The sequence below is a fragment of the Eurosta solidaginis genome, chromosome 2 (genome assembly GCF_040869045.1).
Source record: "Eurosta solidaginis isolate ZX-2024a chromosome 2, ASM4086904v1, whole genome shotgun sequence".
Lineage (NCBI taxonomy): Eukaryota > Metazoa > Arthropoda > Insecta > Diptera > Tephritidae > Eurosta > Eurosta solidaginis.
The window spans coordinates 78,745,380-78,771,835 of NC_090320.1; the positions used below are offsets into that span (position 1 = coordinate 78,745,380).

Consider the following 26,456-nt stretch of genomic DNA (forward strand, 5'->3'; position numbering starts at 1 on the left):
CTGATGCTTTATGTCTGTCTTATAAAGTCACGCTAGCTCGCTTAAGTTGCGGCCTTTGTTGGAAAGTACGGCGGGATTTCCGGGAGCAAACCAGCCGACGCGGATTCAATAACCTTGCGGAAACCATGCTCCCCTTGACCAACATCAGCCGGGATTGGAAGGACAGCAAAATAATTGTTTGTATATGTTTTGTTATTTTACCACTTTCCTGTTTTAAAGTTTATGAAAGTGCGTTTTTCAAAAGTTAAAAATTTGGCCGATCGCTCGAACGAGAGGAATATGGGTAGGTGGTCGGATTGGCAATGTTACCATCCAATGCCAGTTGATGCAGTTAACAAGTTCTGCACTGACGATGGAGATGTCTGCCGAACCATGACAGCTTCCTGTCATACGTGTGGGGACGTCAAACGCCATTTCTTCTATTTGATCTGCCAGCATCTGACCCCTGCTGTCTGCTTGTAAGCCATAATGCCACAGATCGTGGTGGGCATTAAAATCGCCAAGAATAATGCGATTTTCACCGGTGCGTAGTGCGCTGATGTCAGGGCGATCCACTGGGGCAGCAGGTGACAGGAGGGATTTAGATGTTGCTAATTTTCAAATTTGCATCGCCACGACACTGTAACTCGGACGATGTCGGGATCAAATAGATTAAATTGCATTGAGTGGTGGGTGATAAATGCGAGTCCGCCTCCATTTCCAATCTCACGATCTTTTCTATGGACGTTGTACCCAGACTGGATCTGCAGAGCTGATCTTACCATGAGTTTAGTCTCTTGGATCGGCTGTTGTGCTGCTTCATAAAATCGACTGACTCAGTGATCTTCACAGTTAGCTATTGCAGTTTAAATTCAGTGTTATGAAGTGCAACGGGAATTCGTCTTCACTTTGGGGGTAAGTGACGGGTGACTGCGCATTACCTTATGTAGTTGGGTGTGCAGCATAGCACAATGAAACCCTTCGCGGGATTACCATCGCTGAGACCAGAACACCTAGGAAAGTGGCACCATGGCAGGAACTGCATTGTATGTATTCTAAGCAGGAAAACAGTGCACAAGGTGAAAGGGACTAAGAGTCTGTTTCACTGACCTACTCGTGTGCTAATGCCGGATTTATTATTATTATAGATTTATTGATATGGATACCATAGCACGCAATATTAATGCACTAAACTGTTTGAAAAAGTTATAGTTTGCTTTTAGTTAAGGCAAAGAGGATAAATACAATAAGAGCCGTCACTCGTTATTTTTTAGGCATTTACTCGATGTATACTGAGAGGTAGTCGCTACTTTTTTTTGGGCGAGATGTTTATAAATGTCTTCTATACATCTTCGTGGGGTATTTGTGTTTATTTTTCCGACTGTAGTTAACTAACTTATTTAATTCTCTTTCCAAAAATTACAGTTGCACAAGGGGCCTACACGGCATGTATAAATGCGAGACAATTAAAAATGTCCCTCTCAGAAAACATTCGGCATGAATTTTTTCAATTTCCAGCGAAATACTCGCCACAAAATAACGAGTGACGGCTCTTATTGTATTTATCCTCTTTGGTTAAGGTCGAAAACTGTAAAAATGCGTAGGCTTCTTTACATACCAATCTTGGACTACTTCATATTGAGTTTTCATAGAACAATCTGATCTCGGATCATTGAACAAGACGCCTTAAACATTTCCAGTCGGGACCAAAATTTATATTTGATATTTTTGACCTATATTCTATGTAAGTATTACCGCCCGAAAGGGTGCGACTGGAAAAAATTAATCATTTATTTGATTTATAAGGGTCGCTCTAATATGCATAAAATAAAAAGAATAAATAAAATATATTGCAAAAATAAAACGATATTTTTTTTCATTTTATAAAACTTAAGTATAATACATATGTAATTAAATTTCAATAAAAATACTTGTATATACGCCGTTGTCATATTTTAAGTGTTTCGAACTGTACAATGTGTGTTATTTACATGACTACATAAATACTATATTAACAAAGGAAATAAAATTATAAATAAAGCAAACAAAATATTATTTAACGGAACGTATCTTCGCTTTAAGAACAACAAAAGCTGCTATTCGAAGAAGTAATGTTATAGCGCATAGAGCAGCAAAATCATTCCAAAACTGATCGCCGCGCATTGTGATCTCTTCGAGGATTTTCTTAGGATATCTGAAAATAAGAAAAATAATTATATATTTTAACAAATAACATACTCACGCACACTGGAGTCGCTCATATGTATATACGGGGTGCTAAATATTCTAAACTTAACTTTTTTTTTACATCAGAATCGCATTATCTACTTAAAAGCATCTAATCTAAAGCCTCCTAGCCCCTTAACAGTCATGGATTAACCCTTTCGACCATTTTTTAGTTCTGAAATTAAACTATTTGGATCAGAGTCGCCAAGCCTCTACTATGATAGTAAATTTGTAGCATCTTAACCCTTTAATAACCGTTTATCAACCCGTCAATTGGCTATGCTTAGATTCATATCTAATATCACAGCATACATAACTACTGTAATAAATATGCACAAGGTATAAGTAATGTCATGGTTTCTTTATAAAGCTTTTAATGGATAATACTTATAATTTCAGCCTATGTGTACAGTACATACATATATCCGACACAAGATTATGGAAGAGGAAAATTTAGGTTGGAGATGGATTTCTCACTTATGTTCCGGGGAATTTTAAATGTTGACTTGGTTTCTGCTGGAAGTTTCTGGTATTTAGCAACACATTTAAGAATTGTATACCAATATCATATATAGACTTATTCGAATCACGATTTTATTTAATGAAATAATGTTTTCTTTTCACACAGGGCCACTTTCCTCATTAACAGGCCAACCTAATAAAAACGCATTGCGTTTGCGTAACGCACGAACATATACGACTTTTTTTGCCTTAACCGAAATAAGTATGCGTTGCTACAATGTAGATTAACAAACGTAAAGCCAAAATGTCACGCAGAACAAAAATTGGAAATGGAATTAGTTTTTATGCAGTATATTCAATTTCGGTTGCTCTCATATAATTCGCATGTGCATGAGACATTTTTGACAGAAAACTGCCGAAGTGCGTTTTTATAAGGTTGGCCTGAAAGCGAACATCTACCAGCAGCCCCAAAAAAATATTACGCTTTGCGAAAAACAGTTTAAATAGATGTTAGACAATCAAAACAAAATGCATGCCCAACTCCTCATAGATATTGCACCTAACCAAATATGCGCCTATTTTTGAAAAAGCCATATTATCTTTTGCAGCAAAAATAAAAGTTTTATTTTTTTCTTTTTTTATATTTTTCGTAAGCTTACTAAAAACTTTTATTCGAGCTCTAGGCCACACATACACAACAACAACAATATTAGTCCAGGAGCCCACTGCAACAAACATGTTGCATGTTGTATTGAAATGGGACCAGTATAACTCATTTACTGGTATTTGTGGCAAATTCAAACCGTGGACTTGCCTAGGATCAGGCTTGACAGGATCGTGGTAATTCGTCGATGAAAATTCAATTTTCGACGAAAATATGTTGCATAGTGTATTCAAATAAAATGTTCAAATTATGAGAGCTGGCAACGCGCGACCCCAAAAGTACCGACTTGCCACCTCCTATCCTGGAAGAAACCCTTGGCAAGTCGGTTCAAAGAAGGAGTAATTGCAACAAAATATGTTGCATAGTGTATTCAAATAAAATAATCAAATTATGAAAGCAGGCAACGCCCCGACCCCAAAAGTACCGACTTGCCACCTCTTATCCTGGAAGAAACCCTTGGCAAGTCGGTTCAAAGGTGGTGCACTATATGTTACATCTCTTACCATCTGAATTTTTGCATTAAGGGTAATCTTATTTTCTCATACACGTGGCAGGAAAAAAATTGCAGGTTTTAAGTTCACAGTTGTTTGGAAGAGGGTTTGGTGGTGAATGAGGATAAAACGAAGTACCTGCTGTCATCGAGCAAAGAGTCAGCGCATATGCGCCTTGGCAACCACGCTACTGTTGACAGCCATAATTTCGAAATAGTAAAAGACTTCGTTTATTTGGGAATCAGCATCATCACTAGCAACAATATTAGCTCTGAAATCCAGCGAAGAATCAATCTTGCCAATAAATGCTACTTTGGGCTAGGTAGGCAATTGAAAAGTAAAGTCCTCTCTCGGCAAACGAAAATCATACTCTATAAGTCACTTATCGTTCCCGTCCTGCTATATGGTGCAGAAGCATGGACCATGACAACATCAGATGAAGCGGTTCTGAGAGTGTTCGAGAGAAAAGTTCTTCGAAAGATTTATGGACCTCTACGCGTTAGCGATGGAGAGTACCGAAGAAGATTTAACGATGAGCTGTACGAGCAATATGCAGACATCAACATAGTCTAGCGAATTAAAACGCAGCTGCTGCGCTGGCTAGACCATGTTATGCGAATGAAAGATGACGCTCCGGCCAAGAAAGTGTTTCTATCGGAACCCGCCTATAGAAGCAAACGTAAAGGGCGGTCCCCACTCCGCTGGAAGGACCAGGTGGAAAACGATTTAAACTCCCTTGGTGTGACCAATTGGCAAGGGAGAAGGAGCGACTGGCGCGCCTTGTTGGGCGGCCATAACCATATAAACGGTTAAGCGCCGATTAAGTAAGTAAGTAAGTTGTTTGCAGCATTTCAAAAAGATTTAATACTAGGGATTATATTCGCATAAGGTTTAGAGATTATTTATTAATGCATATTTCAAACATGATGAAATAACCCTGTATTTATAATTTAGAGAAAAAATGTTTACATTAGTCGGCGCCTTTGTTGTATAAGTGAATAAAACTCTTTTAAACTTTTTATTAATATTAATTAAATTTATTAATAAAATATACTGGTGTCGCTACTTTTCGTTGTCCGACCTTCTTAATCCAATTGCCACAATATTCTAAGTAGAAAAAAAATTTAACCAGAATAATCATACCGCTTGCTCCATCTCCGCTGTTAAGGGCGAATTAATGGTGACTTAACGCCATAACCAGATAAAACAGCTGATCACACCTACCTTATGGAAATCAATGTTATCGAGTTAGCGTTATGGTACGGCACCATTAATCGATTACATTGATTTCCATAAGGTAGGTTCGATCAGCTGTTTTATCTGGTTATGGCTTTATGGTTATAAGTTACAATTAATTCTCCCTTTATCCGCAACTGTAGTTACTTATACAATTCCAATAAGAATCAGGTGATCGTTTACTTGCTCTACCAGAGTAACTCAGAAGTTAAGTTCTCTGACTTTGCTCAACATACCAGTCAAACAACTCTCTCACTTGTTAACCGCAAATGTTAAACTTCATTATTAGGTTAAGAATGAAGTAACTGCTAGCTGGCTCTAGGTTGTCATACAGACGGATCGCTCTCCCAGCAATCAACTTACTCTTGCTTTGCAAATGTTGGTGATGCCGTTAGGTGTTAATGATCATTAAATCAACCACATTCTTCCGCAGGAAACTTAACACAAGTTAATTCAGTCGCGTTTAGCCACATGGAACTGGCGTAAGCTGTCCTTAGTAATTTTTGCTTGAGGGAATTCCAGCATGGTGGAATAGTAATTGAGGCAAAGCCCTTAATTCGCTTCATAAATTTTTCATTATCTTTTGTTGTTCCGTACAACCTTTGGAAAATTTATAACCTTGCATTGTTGACACTGGCGCAGTATTTCACATTATACATATTAGGTACAAGTGAATTCTTGTAGAACTTCCATCTTTTTTTCATCACATACATCGGCTGGATCAGTCAGAAAAGCGAACGCTTGTTGAAAAAGTTTATTACCTTCCAAAATTTTAAAAGGCCTCGCTTTCCCTCGATTAAAAAACGACGCTGTATAATCACATCCAGTGAAAGCGCGATATACCGACAGATTTAAGCACAAATGTATAACCAAGGATGGACGCTAGTTACGAACAATCTATGCACTCTTGTTCTAGGATGCGATTCTTTTTCCTTGATTGAGGACAATTCAGCCAAATTTGTTCGTCAGGAACTTTATATAAATTACTTAGTAAAATAATCAGAACATCAGTGTCCGATGCTTTTACGACAACTTTTGAGTTGGGAGCAATTTCGATATATGAAACATTATTCTTGTATCAGCTTCTTCGTGCTGGCATTCTAAATTTCCTTCCACTTTTTTAAAAACATGGTTGTCTGAAACGGAAAACGTAAAACACTGCTCCTCAACTGTTATGAAAACTTTCGTGTCTTGTAGAACAACCGCCATTTCGTCACTTTCGCAAAGAGTTGCTAAGAATCTCACGAAGCACTCTTTAAAACGAAAATTTTTCAAGCTACCTACAAAGTCATTTGGACGTGGTTGAAGTGGACAACGTATCGTGAATAGAACGCCAAATTCTTTACGCGTCTGCCTTTGAAAATCTTTGATAGATGAATGAAAGTATCTACCGAAGACTAGATGAATTTCTGTTGACGAAGTGCTACATACTCTTTGCAAGATGGATTCGGCCAACTTTCCACATGTTTGTGGGGGTGAGGCTCCAAGATGATATAAAAAAGTGAAACCGTCGATTATATCCACATTAACAGAAGGGGGACACACTGGGTTGACGCAAGATGTCAAAAGTTTTGCCAACGCTGATTTCGCCGTACGATTCATTTCTCCCGAATACTGAAATAATGCTGGAGGTACTGCAGCTAGTGGAAAAGTGAGGCAAAATTCAATATCTTGTAAGATCATAAATGCAACCATTTCAACTAATTAATAGAATAAGCAAAAATACATCACTGTAAAGGAAGAAAAGAGAAGATGGTGGACTTCCGGTTCATTATTGGATTGACGACTCAAGAATAAAGAATTAAGATAATTAATCCTGACGTGTCTGCTGTTTTATTAACCATCGAAGCTAGAAGTTACAATCTACTTTTTTTCGGCAGCTATACCCAAAAGCCTTCCAAAAACATCTGTCAAAGACAGTTAGTTACGGGTGAACATTCGAAGAGTGCAGACGTGCGAGCGTGCATAAGCTCACGACAATCGGCATATGAATTTCTATTTTCTATTCTTTCTTTAAACATAAATGTCAAATTCAATTACTTTTATTAAATTACATAAACATAACTCGGAACGTTTTATTATTTAATCGGGTTTTAATAGTTCAGAAGTAGGATTCGCGCGGGCCTACAAAATATTTTAGACATACGTACATACATATATGTCTACCTATCGAATGTACAAAAGCGAAGTTTCTCCTCAACGCGTACAGATGTATGTACCAAAATAGAGCAACGTTCTCTGCTCAAACGAAATACTTAAAACGAAAAGCTTAACAAAAGGAGCAACGTACTTGGCTCAACGGAAAATATTTCAAACGGCACTGGCAACGGCTAGTCTTTCACAGCAAACAGCAACGTTATTGTTGTAGCGAAAGACAGTGCAAAATTCAGCGAATTAAGTCTGCTAAAGGCAAGGCAGCAACGTCACATGTGTATATGTGTGTACAGGCCAACGACAATCAACGTTACGGGTGCAAACGAAGCAGTAAAGCGAACATACACATAAACACTACTCAACGTTTTAAACGGCGCAAATCAACGCTAACGCAGAGACGGCGCAGCGATCTAGCTTTACAGGAATTGGACAACGGCAGCAGACGCTACGCAGAATTGTTCTGCCTAACGGGAAAACAAACGAAAGTTGTTGTTGGCATGCTTGCTTGGGGTCGAAGTGGAAAAATACTGGAGTGGCAAGCAGACAGCGACAAGAACGGACAGTTTTTGGCAAGCAACGGCGACGAAAGGAAGCAAAAGTTAATTGCTTAAGCAACGGCTTGTAAAATAAAGGGAAAAAAAAACTAAAGCAAAAGTCACCATGCAAATAAAAATAGAATCTTTAACCGTGGCACAAATAAATAAACTATTGCGAAACGCAAATATTTCAGCGACAGGCAATAAAGCACACAAAGTTGCGGCATTAATTCAACATTTTGATTCTGATGAAATTGATGCCAATGAGATCGATCAGGAAGAACCTTGGGAAAGACCAATCAGTGAGTTGAGGGATATGATCACGGAATTAACAAGGTCATTGCAAACGCAAAATGCATCACGACCATCCGTTGAACCTGTTACATCCCAAGAAACAGTACGAGAATCCAATGTACAATCGACCACACAGCAGGCATCCACGTACAAAATACAAGACATTGTTGGAATCTTACCAGAGTTTAACCCGTTGAAGAAATTAATCACTGCACAACAATTTGTAACGAAGGCTGAGCAGCTGCAACGAACATACTTATGGAGTGACAATTTGCTACTTTTTGCGGCACAACAAAAGCTCGTAGGCGTAGCAAAAAGCTGGCTGGATGCTCAACCGGTGTTCCAGTCTTGGACTGATTTGGTGAGTATGCTATTGAAAGATTTTCCGTGTGTAGTAAATTCTGCGGAAATTCACAGGGAACTTGGCCGACGCAAGCGAAAATCTGGCGAGACATTGATTGAATATTACTACGAGATGTTAACGCTCGGAAGACGGGGTAATTTAGATGACGCATCTATAAACTTTTATACGATCAATGGTATAAGCGATCCACAAACAACACGTACGCTATTAGCAATGAATCTAAATACCAGCAATGAGCTGCTACAGTCACTAGAAAACTTACAAACGGTACAGTCAACAAATTCGATACAGCCAAACCCAACGTCAACGTTTAGCACTAACGCAAACTTATACGTAGTACCGGGCAATACACTTGGGTATGACCTACTACTTGGACGAGATATTTTGTGCGGAGCCAACAAACGGCTGGTCATCGACAATGGGTCTTTACAGTTACAAGTCAAATCGAACATGTTTAAAATCAACGATCAGCTGAATGATACACAACGTAACGATGTAAAGTCCATGTTACATGAGTATGAAGATTACTTACTTACTTACTTAATTGGCGCTTAACCGTCTAAACGGTTATGGCCGTCCAACAAGGCGCGCCAGTCGCTCCTTCGCTCCGCCAACCGGCGCCAATTGGTCACACCAAGGGAGTTTAAATCGTTTTCCACCTGGTCCTTCCAACGGAGTGGGGGCCGCCCTCTACCTCTGCTTCCATAGGCGGGTTCCGATAGAAACACTTTCCTGGCCGGAGCATCATCTTTCATTCGCATAACATGGCCTAGCCAGCGCAGCCGCTGCGTTTTAATTCGCTGGACTATGTTGATGTCTGCGTATAGCTCGTACAGCTCATCATTAAATCTTCTTCGGTACTCGCCATCGCCAACGCGTAGAGGTCCATAAATCTTTCGAAGAACTTTTCTCTCGAACACTCCCAAAGCCGCTTCATCTGCTGTTGTCATGGTCCATGCTTCTGCCCCATATAGCAGGACGGGTACGATAAGTGACTTGTAGAGTATGATTTTCGTTCGCCGAGAGAGGACTTTACTTTTCAATTGCCTACCTAGTCCAAAGTAGCATTTATTGGCAAGATTGATTCTTCGCTGGATTTCAGTGCTGATGTTGTTGCTAATGTTGATGCTGGTTCCCAAATAAACGAAGTCTTTTACTATTTCGAAATTATGGCTGCCAACAGTAGCGTGGTTGCCAAGGCGCATATGCGCTGACTCTTTGCTCGATGACAGCAGGTACTTCGTTTTGTCCTCATTCACCATCAAACCCATCTTTACCGCTTCTTTTTCCAGCTTGGAGTAAGCAGAACTAACAGCGCGGGTGTTTAGGCCGATGATATCAATGTCATCAGCATATGCCAGTAATTGCACGCTTTTATAGTATATTGTTCCAGTGCGGTTAAGTTCTGCAGCTAGTATAATTTTCTCCAGCATCAAATTAAAGAAATCGCACGATAGGGGGTCACCCTGTCTGAAACCTCGTTTAGTTTCGAACGGCTCGGAGAGGTCCTTCCCAATTCTGACTGAGCTGATGGTGTTGCTCAACGTCATTTTGCACAGCCGTATAAGTTTTGCGGGGAAACCAAATTCAGACATAGCGGCATATAGGCAGCTCCTTTTCGTGCTGTCGAAGGCGGCTTTAAAATCGACGAAGAGGTGATGTGTGTCGATTCTCTTTTCACGGGTTTTTTCCAAGATTTGGCGCATTGTGAAAATCTGGTCGATGGTAGATTTACCAGGTCTGAAGCCGCACTGATAAGGTCCAATCAGCCGGTTCACGGTGGGCTTCAATCTTTCGCACAATACACTTGAAAGGACCTTATATGCGATATTAAGTATGAAGATTGCTTTGCGGAAGATGTGTCAACGTTGGGAAGATGTAACACTACCACTATGGAAATTAAAGTGACACAGTCGGGACCAATAGTCGGAAAACGATATCAGGTTCCACTATCGCAACAACGAGAATTAACGTCAATTTTAAACAACTTATTGGTCAACGATATAATCCGTCCAAGTACATCACCACACGCTGCATCGGCACTTTTAGTACGCAAAGCCAGTGGAGAGAGCCGAATGTGCATCGATTACAGGGCACTGAACGCCGTCACTGAACGTAAGAACTTCCCAATGCCTGTGGTCGAAGAGCAACTCTTTAAGTCAGCTGGAGGGAAATTCTTCACTCCATTGGACATGACCTCTGGCTATTACCAGATTCCGATGGATGAAAGCAGCAAGAAATATACTGCCTTCCTTACTCATGATGGATTATTCGAATATAATGTCATGCCATTCGGATTAGTCAATGCCCCAATGTACTTCCAGGAAATGATCACCAAAGTAACGTCAAAATTATGTAATCGAGATCGAGTCATCAGCTACGTCGATGAGATGATAATAGCAACACCAACAGTGGACGAAGGTAAGATCGTGCTAAAAGAAGTCTTGGAGGCGATACGTCAATGTGGTCTCACACTCAGACCTTCCAAATGTAACTTCCTTTGCGAGACCGTCAAATTTCTAGGTCACAATGTAGGTGACACCGGCATAAGTCCAGGTGATGGCAAGACGAAATGCATCAGCGATTTTCCCAAACCATCGAATGTCGTAGAAGTACGTCAGTTTCTGGGACTGACCGGATTCTTCAGAAAGTTTGTAGAGAAGCATAGCCACATCGCAGCACCACTAACAAAGCTGTTAAAGAAAGACGCAGTCTTCATTTGGTCAGAAGAACAAGACAGAGCGTTTGACCAGCTAAAGCAAGCAATCACGTCTAAGCCAGTACTAGTCTTGTACGATCCAAGTAAATCACATGAGGTGCATACGGACGCCAGCCACCTTGGTTTGTCAGGCATATTGCTGCAGGAGGAAGCTGATGGTCTTAAACCAGTGTCGTTTTATAGCCGTCAGTGCAATGATGCAGAGTCACGCTATGCAAGCCATGAATTAGAAGTCCTAGCCATAGTGGAAACACTAGACAGATTCCGAATGTATCTATTAGGCACGAAGTTCACCGTAGTTACGGACTGCAATGCGATCGTGACAACAAAAGCAACGTCGAAATTACCACCACGTATAGCCAGATGGTGGCTACGCCTACAAGAATATGAATTTGAGTGTAGGCATCGTCAAGGCTCGAAGATGCAGCACGTCGACTGCTTAAGCCGTTCGCCTACCCTACCTCCATCTGAGCCGGAGACTGTAGCTGAAAGAGTTCTAGCTATAACCAGTGAAAACAGCGACGACTGGATTTATACAATGCAGATGCAGGATGAACATGTGAAAACAATTGTTACAGCTTTGAAAACAAACGGCGATGGAGCATCTCAGTTCCGGGATGACTTCATCATTCACAACGGTCGATTATATCGAATTGTTCAAGATGAGCGACGACTAGTTATTCCTCAGGCTATCAGGTGGCGTGTCACCAAATCTTGTCATGACGACGCTGGCCACTTTGGAGTCGAGAAAACATTACAACGTCTGCAGAAGTATTTTTGGTTTAGGCAAATGAGGCGATACGTAAAGTCTTATATCGCAGCTTGTCCCGAATGCTGTTTAAATAAGATTAAAGGAGGCAAACTGGAAAGTCAAATGCATCTCACCGAAGTTCTACCAATTCCATTTCGAGCAATGTATATGGATCATCTCGGACCGTTCACCAAAAGCAAACGAGGAAACCAATACGTCATTGTTTTAGTTTGTGGTTTCACCAAATACACGATATTGAAAGCGGTACGTAACACAAAGACGACACCAGTCCTATCAATGCTGCGAGAAGTTATGGCAATTTTCGGGCAGCCTTTACGGATTACCACTGACCGAGGAACTGCCTTTACATCAAAGGAATTCGAATCCTTTATGACACGCTTTGGGATTCAGCACATCAAAACAGCTGTACGAACGCCCCGAGCAAACGGACAGGCAGAGCGCGTCAACCGCACCATATTATCAGCAATTCGATGCTCAACAAAGACCACCAAAGATTGGGACAGCACCCTTTCCAACATCCAGTGGTGCATTAACTCGCAAAACAATAGCACAACAAAGATAAGTCCCAACGAACTTGTGTTCAATTTCGATTTACGATGCGTCAGCGATAATCGACTAATACAAGCACTAAGCGACGAAATATCCATGTCAGATGACAACGACAAACAGGAGAAGCTACAGAACGCCATACAGAATATCAGCAACGAGAGGCAAAAATGGAAGCAAAGATACGACCAAAAGCATCAGAGTCCACCAGTATACAACGAAGGACAATTGGTCGTTATTGACCATGTACCAACCGCAACAGGTGACACACACAAACTCGATCCGAAATTCAAGGGGCCTTATATTGTCACAAAACAGCTGGTTCATGATCGATACGTTGTGGAAGATCTACCCGACGCACCACGTACACAACGAAGATACTGTAATGTAGTCTCCAGCGACCATATGAAACCATGGTGCCGTTTAAGTCCAGATCTCGAAGGCGACTATAATGAATCAAACGAAAGTACCGAGGATGAGACGTCCTAGGAGGACGAATGTCAGGAAAGGCCGAGCTGTCAAAGACAGTTAGTTACGGGTGAACATTCGAAGAGTGCAGACGTGCGAGCGTGCATAAGCTCACGACAATCGGCATATGAATTTCTATTTTCTATTCTTTCTTTAAACATAAATGTCAAATTCAATTACTTTTATTAAATTACATAAACATAACTCGGAACGTTTTATTATTTAATCGGGTTTTAATACATCTCTTTCCATCTTAAGCAAAGCCGTTTTGCTTCCATCTTTACTGCAAATTTTCTTTTTTGCACACTGAGAGGAAAAATTTGAAATTATATTCCACTTAATCGGTTTTTCAAAACTACCAGGTACCGCATAAACATTTTCCATAAAAGTTACCTTCTGTTTTTTCCCCAGTGACTTGACGTTTAGAAGGAAGTCTGCAACTTCAGACGAAGCTGCTCTTCCAGTGGATATATTGAAGTTTTTATCCTGCCAAGTTCAGCTCTGCAAATTACGTGATAATAGCGGCTTCTTAAAAAATACTCTTTCATATATAGTGAGAAAGAAAGTAGTCAAGAAAACCGTTATACAAATTAAAGAAGTAATGCAGTAGTTTAGATTTCCAATGTATTTTGAATGATTTATATGACATTTTACAAATTAACAGTTTGTACACTGTTGTTGTGTATGTAGGCTATTATATGAATCAACCTATGAAAAAGGGGTTTTGACCCCTAACTGTAATATTTGAAGGTCTATTAGAAGCTTTAACTACGCAGGTTTTATGTGCTCGACTGTGGTGCAAACTGAGGTATATCTCGCCAAAAAAAAAAATATATTCACTGCCAAACAGTGTAATTCATATTACATTATGATGTACTAAAATGCAATTTTCTTAAAAAGCGCTCGGGGAATTTTCGTAAACTTTTATTGCTGAGCTTAATTTAACCTACAAAGAAGGAATCCGTAAAAAAACCGAGATAGTATGACTTCGGAATAAAACATCGTTCAAGAATACCGTGTCCTTTGAACCGACTTGCCAAGGGTTTCTTCCAGGATAGGAGGTTGCAAGTCGGTACTTTTGGGATCGGGGTATTGCCAGCTCTCATTGAACATTTATTTGAACATTTTGAACATTTTATTTGAATACACTATGCAACATATTTTCGCCGAAAATTGACTTTTCATCGACGTATTACCACGATCCTACCAAGCTAGGATCTGGCAAGTCCACGGTTTGAACTTGCCCCAAATACCAGTAAATGAGTTATACTGGTCCCATTTGAATACAACATGCAACATGTTTTTTGTTGTCGGGTCCCTACTAATATATGTAATACATGATCATATATGTAGTACTATATATATGAGCATGATTAAAAAAATGGAGGTAGTTCCATTTAGTGTGACGTTAGCCACTTGACTTTTGCGGGGACAATGACAATTTCACCAGATTGAGAAATGTTACGAATTTTTCTAATTTTAATGGATTTCATATTAATGGATACGACTAAATTGCTTTCATATTTATTTTAATTAAAAAAGAAAAAAATGAGCCCCATGCCTTGGAAAAATATATATACGAAATATCAGCCTAGAAAAGAAGGTTTTTAATAAGTTTTTCGTGCTCCCGAAAATTGTTTTGGTGGAAGAAACTTTTGGCAACTAATTGCAATTAGATTTACCATTAGAATAAAAATTTCAATTATCTAATGGGAATTAGTTGAACTATTTCTAATGGTTTAATGAATTAGAGAATATAAACCAATTGCATCAATTGCTAATTCTAATTGGAATTTGACATGTATGGATCGATGTATGCAAAGCAATGTAATATAGCCTTCTTAAGTGTCGGTACGTTTGTTCACAACATGCTGACAAAACATGTAAGTTTGTCAATTGCTTGCTCAAAGGAGGTCCTTATAAAATGCACCGCAATTTCTTGATAAATTGGCTTCAAGTCCACATTTTTTATTTTTTTATTTATTATATAATTCAAGCCTTGCGCTTTAGGAGGGAATTGTCAAACCATTTTTTAGGAACATTTAGAACTCTACAGTGTAGCTCTGCAGGTTAGCCACTAGTTATGAGAGTATTTTCGCCCGTTGTACCTTGGGGCAGTCCCGCCTATACACATTATGTGGCCTTTTAGCATTGACATAGATGTGTAGGGTTTGGAGGCACACTTTTTCTCAACATGTCTTGAGAAATATCCACTGTAGTGGCATGATAATAGGGCCATGCTAGAACAACAGGATTTTTCGTGTATTATTTTTCGGTCTATGGGTCAATCTGCCATATGGATACGAGTCATTAACCAATGTATGAGTCATTATCCACTATTTTTCAATAAAATTGCATGTTTTACTGTATTCTCAACCGATATGAATGCACATAAATCGTGCTAAAGCATATTATTATTGTCTCAGATGACCATTGCGTTTTCATCCTAAAGGAAATTTCCAACCAGAAAAATCACAATTTCGGATTAAACAGTAACGGTATGGCAACGCTTCTGGCAAAACAACAAACATTATGAAACTTCAAAAATCCCCAAATATGTATGTCAAAAAATTTTGAGTGGAACTACCTTCTTTTTTGTATCATGGTTTGAAGTCATCATCAGGAACATTTGATTGTTGCTTATCGATTCGTAAGTTAATGAAAATAATTTATTTTTGATTGTTAATTATTACGTTGACAATAAAATCCGAAACACCAAGCAAAACCTAATACTATTTTCACACAGACGGCTTATTGAATAATAAAGGCAGTTTTCTACATTAAGACGCTTATTGAGCTCAATCTTCCCTACAAAATTCGAATCTATAATTATTTCATTAGTAGCTAATCGAATGCCTAATGAAGTCAAAAGCACAATGCAACTCTGTTGGCCGCGTTCCGCTTCTTAGTTTTTGGTGTGTTCAGTGCTTAAAAATGTCATTTGTCAAAGTAAATGTCACTGTCTGCATGGCGGAACGATACAAGGTGGTCGCATCGAACAGCTGATTATAACCTTTTTTATTTGATTTGATACATCAACTACCGGCGCAGTACGATTTTGACATTTTTCCATCGAATTTACAAGTACATGGAATTTTTTTTGTTTGTAGGTATGTCACCATGCTGCCACCTTGTATCGTTCCGCCATGATTGTCTGTCATATAGCATTGTCATTTTATTCGCTTGACATTTCATCCTTCATACTAATCGAGCAGTTACTTCTGTGTGAAAGCAAAAAATTTACGATTTCATTAGAAGGTGAAATGAGATCATTAAGTTTCTGTGTGAAAACAGTATAACAGTTTTTTTGACTCCATTAGGCATTCAATAAAGTAATAATGAGTAATTAAGGGCATTGATGTAGAAAACTTGACTGATTATTTTATTAAGGGGCGGCCGCTGTGGTGTGATGGTAGCGTGCTCCGCCTGCACATCGACTATCTTGGGTTCACACCCCGGGCAAAGGAACATCAAAATTTTAGAAACAAGTTTTTCAATTAGAAGAGAATTTTTCTAAGCGGGGTCGCCCCTCGGCAGTGCTTGGCAAGCACTCCGAGTGTATTTCTGCCATGGAAAGCTTCTCATTAATTTTATACAAATACTATCTTTAGAAAAATTCTATAAAAATCATTTCGGGCACGCATACCAAACCCATAAAATAGTGATAGTGAACCTGCAGCGTCCCAACCTATTTTATTATTAATTTCCCTTATACAATTGCTTCTGAGATGCGTGCTGCAACCATAAATTTAAGCCTGGAAATATTTCTTGAGTATTTCTTCAAGGGTCCAAGAAATGCTCAAAAAATGATGCTGCATCTTTTACAAAAAAACATATTTTCAAATAAAACAACTTAATCTTTGGCTTACAAGGGGAAAATAAAAAAAATTTTGATTAGTGGTTTCTGGAGATGCGGATATCGCGCTTTATTGATGTTGTTGTTGGTGGCCACCGTGGTGTGATGGTAGCGTGCTCCGCCTATCACACCGTATGCCCTGGGTTCAACTCCCGGGCAAAGCAACATCAAAATTTTAGAAATAAGATTTTTCAATTAGAAGAAAATTTTTCTAAGCGTGGTCGCCCCTCGGCAGTGTCTGGCAAGCGCTCCGATTGTATTTCTGCCATGAAAAGCTCTCAGTGAAAATTCATCTGCCTTGCAGATGCCGTTCGGAGTCGGCATAAAACATGTAGGTCCCGTCCGGCCAATTTGTAGGGAAAAATCAAGAGGAGCACGACGCAAATTGGAAGAGAAGCTCGGCCTTAGATCTCTTCGGAGGTTATCGTGCCTTACATTTTTTTTTTTTTTGTTGTTCTAGCGATAAGAACACTGCCCAAAGGTTTTGGGGATTATTATCGATGTTGATTGTCCTTTGCCGGATGCAGATCCGGTACGTTCAAATCAAGCACCATAAAGGTACTAGCCCGACCATCTCGGGAACGATTAGCATGAAACCTTCTAAGTCATCGCGCCCTCGCATCCCCTAGATCCATGAGGAACTTGGGGTCGCCAGAGCCTGGGATGCTAAAGAAACAGGATTCGCCACAGGTAGGTGATGCTGACAATTGGGTTGGAGAATCTATAAATTGTGCTGGCAGTCCCTTGAAAGGATTGCGCTACACAACCCCTCGAATCAATTTAGTGTTTTAGTCGCCTCTTACGATTGGTATACCTGCCGAGGGTATATTCTAAACCCCTTAATCTGCTGGGGATGCGCTTTATTGATAACTTACAGCAGCGAATATTAAAATAACAGTGGTACACTGCATTAAATTTAGTCTATTGAATTATATTTTTTTCTATTCTCGTTACCTTAAGGCAAAACTTCCATGAATTTCGTTAACGAAACTATGCAAACCAAACAATTGCCGAAAATGTTGAGTAAGAGCAACACCAACTAGCTATGATATTTAGATGCTATTGCAAAGCGGGATTTCTCATTTGCTTTTGAATGCATTAACGTACTTTTTTGCAAGAAATTATTAAAATTTTATTTTATTAATTGTTTGGAAAAAAATTGGAACAACTCGACATCAGGACGGACAAGGCGACAACTCTTTCGATTATACCTTGTAAATCTCTTCAAAACCTTTTCTCCCGGGAGGCATCGGCAGAGAAAGTGGTAGATCGACTCCTCTTCTCCCTCATCCTGACAGCTTCTGCAGAGGGAGCTTGTTGGTATTCGCCACCGTCGGAGCATTGGTGCGATAGTACAATGACCTGTGATGACACCCGTAAGTACCCTCACCGCAGATTTGTTCAGTTTGAGAAGGAAGCTGGTGCCCTTCCTATCCAAGCATGGCCATAAGGACCTTGAGACTTCGCAGTCAATCCTATTGGTACATAGCAAGTCCGTTGCTCTGTTCTCATATTCGTCGATTCTCCCTAGGAGACAACTCAGCGGCAGTCGGACGGAGCTGTCCACCTCACTTATGTCTAAGTCGGAACTTTTCGAAGCCATCTCATCCGCGAGTTCATTCCCTTCAATGCCGCTGTGCCCAGGGACCCAGCAAAGGGAGACATTGAGATGACTTATAGACTCCAGAGAGGCTCTACACCTCCGCACGATGTCCAATTTTATTATGTTGGACTCTAATGCCTTTAAGGCGGCTCGGATGTCAACAAAGATTGTTACGTCGGTGTTGGAGACCGCGATATCTTGGAGCAGCTTTGCCGTTCTGTCTATGGCATAGACCTCGGCTTGGAATACACTGCATGCGTCAGGAAGTCGGAATGATTGTCTTAGCTGCAGATGTGTCGAGTACATCCCAGCTCCAGTTCCCTTCTCCATTTTCGAGCCGTCGGTGTATATTGTTATGCCCCTGCCGTTGTCTAGGCCTAATCCCTATTTCTCCCTTGAAGGATATCGTATGTTCTGAACATTCCCAGATATGCCAGCCTTTGGACCTTCCCGATCCTCTGCTGATTACTCTCTTTGTCAAGCGCCTTCCACCAGACTAGAGCTCCATATGTTAGTATCGGTCGAATGACTGTGCTGTACATGCCATGAATGACATGTGGTGTCAGTCCCCAGTTCCGCGAAAAGCCCTTTTGCAGGCGTAGTATGCTGCTAGAGCGTTCTTTGATCTCATCTCAACGTTCCTTCTCCACCTTAACTTGGAATCGAGTATAATTCCAAGATATTTCGCTTCCCAAGATAGGTTTAACGTTGTGCCGTTTAGCCTCGGTAAGTTAAAGGAGGGTATCTTTGTCTTTGTCGTGAACAGGACAAGTTCGGTTTTTGTTGGGTTTACCGCCAGCCCATTTTGCCCTGCCCATTGAGAAATGTCGCAAAGTGCCGATTCCATGAGTTCGCTGATAGTTGGCAAGAATTTGCATGTGATCAGAATCACTAAGTCATCGGCGTATGCAACTACCTTTCTTACTTTTCTCCTACAGATTTCAAGAATTTCGTTGACCACCAGTATCCAGAGAAGAGGCGATAGCACCCCGCCTTGGGGGGTGCCTCTGGTGGTCGTTTTTCCAATAGAACCAGTCCCTAAAGTTGCGTTGACAACTCTACTCCTAAGCATAAAATCGATCCATGCAACTATAGAGCTTTGGGTTCCATATCGTGTAAGAGCCTTGCAGATGGCCTCCGTCTGCACTTTGCTGAAAGCGCCCTCAATGTCGAGGAAAGCTGCCAACGTGTATTCCTTGCAGCTTAGTGAGTTCTCGTTGGCACTGACTGCCTCATGAAGGGCACTTTCAACTGATTTGCCTTTTGTTATGCATGCTGAGCTGCATCTATCTGCCAGATATTGGCATTGTTTCTAATGTGTAGATCGATAAGTCTTTCCAGTATTTTAAGGATAAAGGAGGAGAGGCTTATTGGTCTATAGTCCTTGGCTTCCGAGTGGTTAAGTTTGCCTGCTTTGGGAATGAAAACCACCCGTACATTTCTCCAGGCTTCGGGTACATAACCATCTTGTAGGCATCTTGAGAAGATGCCGTGTAGATATGGTATCAGTTCGTCGCAAGCGGCTTGTAACATAGCCGGTATCACACCATCCGGTCCCGCCGGTTTGTAGGGTTCGAATGATTTTATAGCCCATGATATTTTATCCCGGTCAACGATGTCCGTGACGTCGGTTTCCGGAAGGTATGCGCAGTTTTCGGGCATCTTCGTGCCTGTCGTATCCGTGCATCCAGGAAAGTGTGTCTCCATCAAGACCTCTAAAGTTTCCTGACTGGAGACGGTCCATGAGCCATCAGACTTCCTTATGCTCTTAGGGGCTGAACTAGATCCTGATAGTATTTTGCGAAGTCTTGATGCCTCATTTGTCGTCGCCAAGTTCTCACAGTATTGCTCCCATGATATCCTTTTTGCCTTCTTGATGCAGCTTTTGTATTTGTTAGCCCCTTTTTACGTGAGAAACTAGCCGAAGACAGTTAAAAACCAATCATTATTTCACTCCTAATCATAGGACAGGTTTACAAGTATGATATGTATGAGAAGAAAACAATTCGTTTCTCTTTATAACACACTGCCATTTGACACTTCGGTCAGTGTCAAACTATTGTGGAACTTAGTGGAACCTGCGTGGAACATGCGTTTGACACTGAACGAAGTGTCAAAATTACCGGGGTTGCTGTCGTGGAAAGCGACGCAGGGAAACAAAAAAAGGAGCGGAATATCAGATATAGTGCATCTATATGGATCCTACAGAAAATTATAAAAAAGACTCGAATTGGGGTATCTGAGGACGCGTGGTTATTCCAGTATTAAGAATACAAACACGGGTGCTAAGTTTTTCTACCCGTTCAAAAGTTCTCCGTGAAAAACAGTTTGAAACCGAGGTCGACTGCAATAACCCGTCCAAAAATGTGGAAATAGAAATGAGAACACGCGTTTTGTCCTATTATCAATAGTCCAAAGGCGAAAAAGTATTCAAATTATTGGAAGCGAGGCAAAAACGCGTCTATTAATACCTCCCCCGCGGTTTTGGTCATGTTTAAGCAATCGTACCCGGTAATAAAGTATCTTAATTTGTTAATCAAAATTTTCCAAAACATATGGATTTTAAAGCGAGATGTATTCAAGTGCTCGTTTCAAAGTAAATAAGGATATTTCTTTGTAATTTCCGATAAAAATTTTACGCAGTTTTCATTAGCAGCTACTACACTTTTCTTGGACCTTAGAAGTACAACAGTGCCAAATAGCATCCACAAAAAAAACGAACAAGAACAAGCATTTTATCAGGTGAGCGTGGCTGTGTGTGTGCGTGCTGCTACATATCCTACTTGTAGACCTGTACAATACTCCTAATTTCCAAACTTAGCCGAATAACTATAAGCTACAGTCAGCAAATATTTCGAACAAGACAAAACTATGAAAGTTTCTGAAACACAGGTGTACAAAAATCTGCACTTAATATTTTTTTTATTTCGATATGCTCATTAATATACGCCGTCGTACACCCCTCCAACGGTTTTCCAGGGAACATACGCCTACGCCCGCGTTGATAATATTATCGGTATAAACCTCTAGTACTTATTCTTAATTTATTCAAAAAAAATTTTTTTTTTCATATAAGATTATTGATGGCTTTAACAAAATATCATACTTTATTAACATATTTGCACGTATAAAAAAGTAAGGTTGGGCTGTCTTCAGCTATGCATTTTCCATGATCATAAAATGTAAACTTGCCATTGAGCACTTGTGCTACTTTCAAAAAACTCGTTCAAACATATGTATATGTACATAAGTATATTATTGCCGTTAATATCTTACCTGTAATGACAGTATGGTGCTTCATTACAATCTAATACTCCCCGACCTTCCCCATAAATGGATCCAACATAACCTTCCAGGCCATATCGCAAATAAGAGATATGACTACCCCATCGAAGATAACTTGGAAGATCACGTAGTGTTACGCCGAAACCAGCAAACATCATCATAGGAATAGTGAGTACCGGTGCCAGAAAAGTACCGTTCTGTGGAGTAAACAACATTAATTATAGATACATTAGACTGCTGCGATTTGCATGATCTAAAATAAACAAGAGGCATCATAATTTCGACGGCGCCGTTGCAGAATCTTCCAATCTAATATACATCGACCTATCCCAATAGAAAGATCATAGCCTAAAAGTTTTGCTAATAAGGACGCATCTCATACATTCTGTTAATAAGGACGGTTGTTAAATAGGTTAGCCTCGGCGAAATCGTTAATAAGTTAAAAGGTTGTAAATGAAGAAAAGCCATTTTTTTCGAAAGAAGAGATTTCAATTTAATATAATTCCATTTCACAGTTCGAACACGACTAAAAAGAAAACTTTACTACCAAAGGCATATGAGTCTATATTCTAGTCTACAAATTTTTAAAGGAAGTAAATGAAGTTAAATTCATGCATATATTTTCTGCCACAAAATTAATTCCTTTAGTTACAACCTTTTTAACTGGCCTCTTGCGGGACGACTTCATTCATTATTTCACTGAGATAAGTCACGACCTTGCTGACACAACTTTTGAGTTACTACATATGTAGGTACTTATTAAGATAGGTTGACATGTATAAGGGTATCGATAACATGAAATTAGTATTTGATTGCAAAAAAATGTAATAGCTTTTTGTGATGTTACTTTTAGTAATTATGTTACATACCACAACATTAAACCAAGCACCAATCATTAAGCCAAAGCTTTGACCAACAAAAACAGTGAGCATGCTAATAGCAAAAAACATCCAGAAGCGCATCCACTCCATCGGCTGATAACTCCACAAATATATAATAATTGTAAAGAGGAGGCATCCAATAATCTAAAATAAAAGTAAACACCCAGGCTTTATAAACATTTTTGTTCAATATCAATTTTAGATGCATTTGAGAACATCCTAGTTCTCAACCTTAATTATCAAATGTGTTTCGATTTATCGATTTAAGTTTTCCATACCTAAATACTTTTTAAATTACCTTTTCTAAACCCCTCTAAAATATGACAGAGAATTAGAAGGGTCTGTATAAGAGACCGTTTTGCTTTATAACACAAAAATTATATGTGTTGGAGATATTGTGCCCACCAAACTAATAAAACCAGTTGGCATATTTCATTCAACAATGTGGTATCAAACAAATACGATTAATACATATATGAACTTGATTAAAGTTTGCTGCTTTTCTTCTTGTTAGCTACAATTGGGTTGTGTACTTATAAAAACCCGGTTATGAATGTTTGAAGGCCGAGCGTACTTTTCCTCCAGTAAATATTTACCAGTAAATCGTCGGTTTTCAATGTCAACCAGGGACGGGCGTGTTACGATGCGTGATCGAAACTCATTTTTTAAAACACAATAGCTCTGAAATGGTCGATCGGATGATTCGGCATATTTGAACTAGCGACAAATAGTATACGTTAGATCCATAACTTATTATAGTTTTAAGGAAAAGTTTGACAGTTGCATAGTTTTCGCTTGAGTGAGACTGGTTTTCATACCATGGTGATCGTAACACGCAATACGGGCCCAGAGTTTTCAAAAACACAATTCATTTATAGGGTTCAGTACTTTGTACTACGAATACAAAATACTAAAATACGGCATAGCATGGAACGAAACCGTAGGTCCAAATTTTAAATTGACCATTTCAATTCTGCGAAGGATGCAATGAAATGTAGGATATAGGACAATCGCACGTTTCGGAAACGTTTAAATTTTGTTTTGTATTTTATTTTAGCTTAATTGGACCAAAATTGTATAGCTTTAAAAGTACTTGCGAGAAAGTTTTTGGAAAATGAACAGACTATAACTTGACGAGGTTGACGCTATTTTCCAAATCTTTTCAATATGTTGTTTGGCCCTGAAGGGTATCAGTTGAAAATCTTTTTGGAATTACTTCGTAAGGGTTACAGATCTTTTGGGAACGACTTTGTTACCATTCTGTACTAAACTCGGGACTACTTGAGGACTTTTTGGAACCATGTCGGGAATATTTTAGGGTCATTTGGAAACAATCGATATTGACGGGTCATCGGTTTGTTATCGATTTTTCAAATTTTATTATCGATAAAAACGCTGTCGACGAGTTATTAGCTTTTTACTGATCAGATATTGCCAAGGTCTTAACCCACAACAATCGAGATGAATTTTGAAGATTTATTCAAATCTAACACCAACAATTGAGGAGTTGCGTGCGCCCCCAGCGGGTTAGGGGGTCAGAATATACCCGCGGTAGGTATGCCCATAGTAAGAGGCGACTAAAATACCAGATTCAAGGGGTTGTGTAGCGCAACCCTTTCAGCTTGGCAGCGCAACATATAGCTCCTCCAAACCCAATTGTCAACCCCACCTATCCGTGGCGAATCCTGTTTCATTAACAGCCGAGGCTCTGGCGACCCCAAGCTCCTCATGGAACTTGGGGTGGAGAGGGAGGGAATGGCCCGAAGGTTTAATATGGCCACATAAATCGTTCCCGAGATGGTCGGGCTAGCACCTTAATGGTGCTGTGGTACCGGAGCGTACCGGATCTGTATCCGGCAAAGGACCATCACATCGATAACACTCCCCAAAGCCTTCGGGGAGTGTCCTTATCGCTTCAACAACAACGATTGAAGAGTTGCGTGCAAAAAGGGATCTCCCTTGAAAATTACGTTTTGAGACTTTCGTGTTTTAAACATTTCGGGTGATATATGGTTTTTGTTGTTGTAGTATTTGAAACGCTTTCTTAATATGTAGTATATTTCGTATATAATTTTTCCCATAAATAAATTTGGGAAAGATGGCAACTTTTTGCATATAAAATAGATGCAACAGTGGTATTTTATTGAAATTTTTGTATGTCCCAATTCACATGTTAAAAATGGCAAATATAAAATTTCAGCGAAATCAGAAAACGTTAATATAGCTTATATGGGGAGCCGCAATGTGAAGGTGAGTAACTTAATATCTTTTTAAAGAACCAAGCAAAAAACTTGCACAGATTTACACGAGGTCTGTTTCAGAGATATAAAATATATTTGTTGTGGGTATAAAACTGGATCTATTCTTCCCATTGAGCTGTTTTACGCAATATGTATAAAGCGAGCTTTGTTTTTGTTGACTATTCATACTTAAAATAAAAGGAATTTTTAAAAAGTTTTTCTTACGGATATTGGCAGATCGGTTAGCGTTATTGATGTGTAGTAAGCCTTTAAGGAATACCAGCGGTTGAAGTGTTCCTTCAGCAATATCGACATATCTGTTGGAACTGAAAATGTATACATATATACATATTTAAATGTTTGTCCTTATTTTGTTTTTCAATTATCAATACTTACAAGTTAATACAGTCAACATCATAGTGGTCATTGAATGGTGAATTAGGATGGCAAAAAGTAAATTGAAATTGTCTAAGACTCTCGAGCCCTCGCGTCCCGAGCCATGATATAATGAGCCCAAAATTATGGCCACAAAAACGTTAACAGCAATACGCAAATGTGTTAAAGTTGTGTCCCGTTTTGCTTTTACGTAACCTCGTCGCATTAAAACCCACAATTGATTTAAAAAGCTCGTATCTTCCAATGACCGTTTTAGAGCTTTCTTTGGCATGGGATATTTACGTATAAGCGCTTCAGCACGTAGAATTGAGCTAGGATCGTCAAACCATGCCAAATTACTTCCATTTTCGGTTGCTGATTTAAGAATATCCACTTTATCGTTTCCATATTCCCCGCAAGCCAGTTCAATTACTATAAATTATATTTATGCAAATAAATTTTTATAATTATTCTTTTTATATGTATGGTAATCTATTATATAATCCGATGGGAGCTTTTAGTGAACAACTAATTTGGTTGAAGTTAATTGACAGTTTGAGTAGTCAAAAAAAATCACCGAAGCCCTTTGGGAAGTGTTACCGATGTTGATGGTCCTCTGCCAGATGCAGATCTGGTACGCTCCGGTAACAAGCACAATTAAGGTACTAGACCGACCACCTGGGAAACGATTTAGTATGACCACATGAAACTTTCAAGGCAATCCCGCCCTCTCACCCCTGGATCCATGCGCAACTTGGAGTCGCCAGATCCTCGGCTGTTAAAGAAACATTATTCGGCACGGGTAGGTGAGATTGAAAATTGGGATGGAGCAGCTGCATATATATGGCGCTGGCAACCTCTTGAATCAATTTGGTATTTTAGTCGCCTCTTACGACAGGCATACCTGCCGCGGGTATACTCTAAGCAGCCTAACCCGCTGGTGGTATCAAAAGTGGTCGTGGGTATTGGTGATTTTTTCTCTTTTTCTCGCATATTCGTTAGTTTTTAATGAGTTTTATACGCTATTCCTAATAACCTCTTTATTATTTTCCCGCTATAGGAGAAATAGATGTATCGAATATTCCTCGAGCTTGGCTGCCGAAAAATGCTTGGTCGAATTTTATGATTTTTAGAATTTTTTTTGTGGATTTTTTTTTTAATATTTTTTTTTGATATGATTTTTGTACGAATTTCTTATCTTTAACTTTATTTGTTGGAATTTTTCCATTTTTATTTTTAATCCTTTTCATTTTTTTTTGTGTGAAAAATTATTCGTAAGGTACCACATTGTTGGGAGGTTTGCCT

At 39.5% G+C, this 26,456-nt stretch overlaps 1 protein-coding gene across 3 annotated transcripts in view; it reads right to left on the bottom strand.

The window, feature by feature from the left end:
- Positions 1–1,825: 1,825 nt before the first annotated feature.
- LOC137240004 (ATP-binding cassette sub-family G member 4) overlaps positions 1,826–26,456 on the bottom strand; it is a 133,799-nt gene continuing 109,168 nt past the window's right edge. For 2 of the 3 annotated variants that reach the window (XM_067765872.1, XM_067765868.1), the window contains 5 exons: positions 25,173–25,583; positions 25,002–25,102; positions 22,525–22,680; positions 21,647–21,852; positions 1,826–2,173 (listed from right to left, as the gene is read on the bottom strand). In XM_067765872.1, coding sequence (XP_067621973.1) covers positions 2,032–2,173; positions 21,647–21,852; positions 22,525–22,680; positions 25,002–25,102; positions 25,173–25,583 — 1,016 coding nt within the window. In that variant the 3' untranslated portion in view covers positions 1,826–2,031. Of the gene's footprint in view, positions 2,174–21,306; positions 21,578–21,646; positions 21,853–22,524; positions 22,681–25,001; positions 25,103–25,172; positions 25,584–26,456 lie in introns of those variants that run through there. The other variant, XM_067765869.1, reaches the window with a different exon arrangement.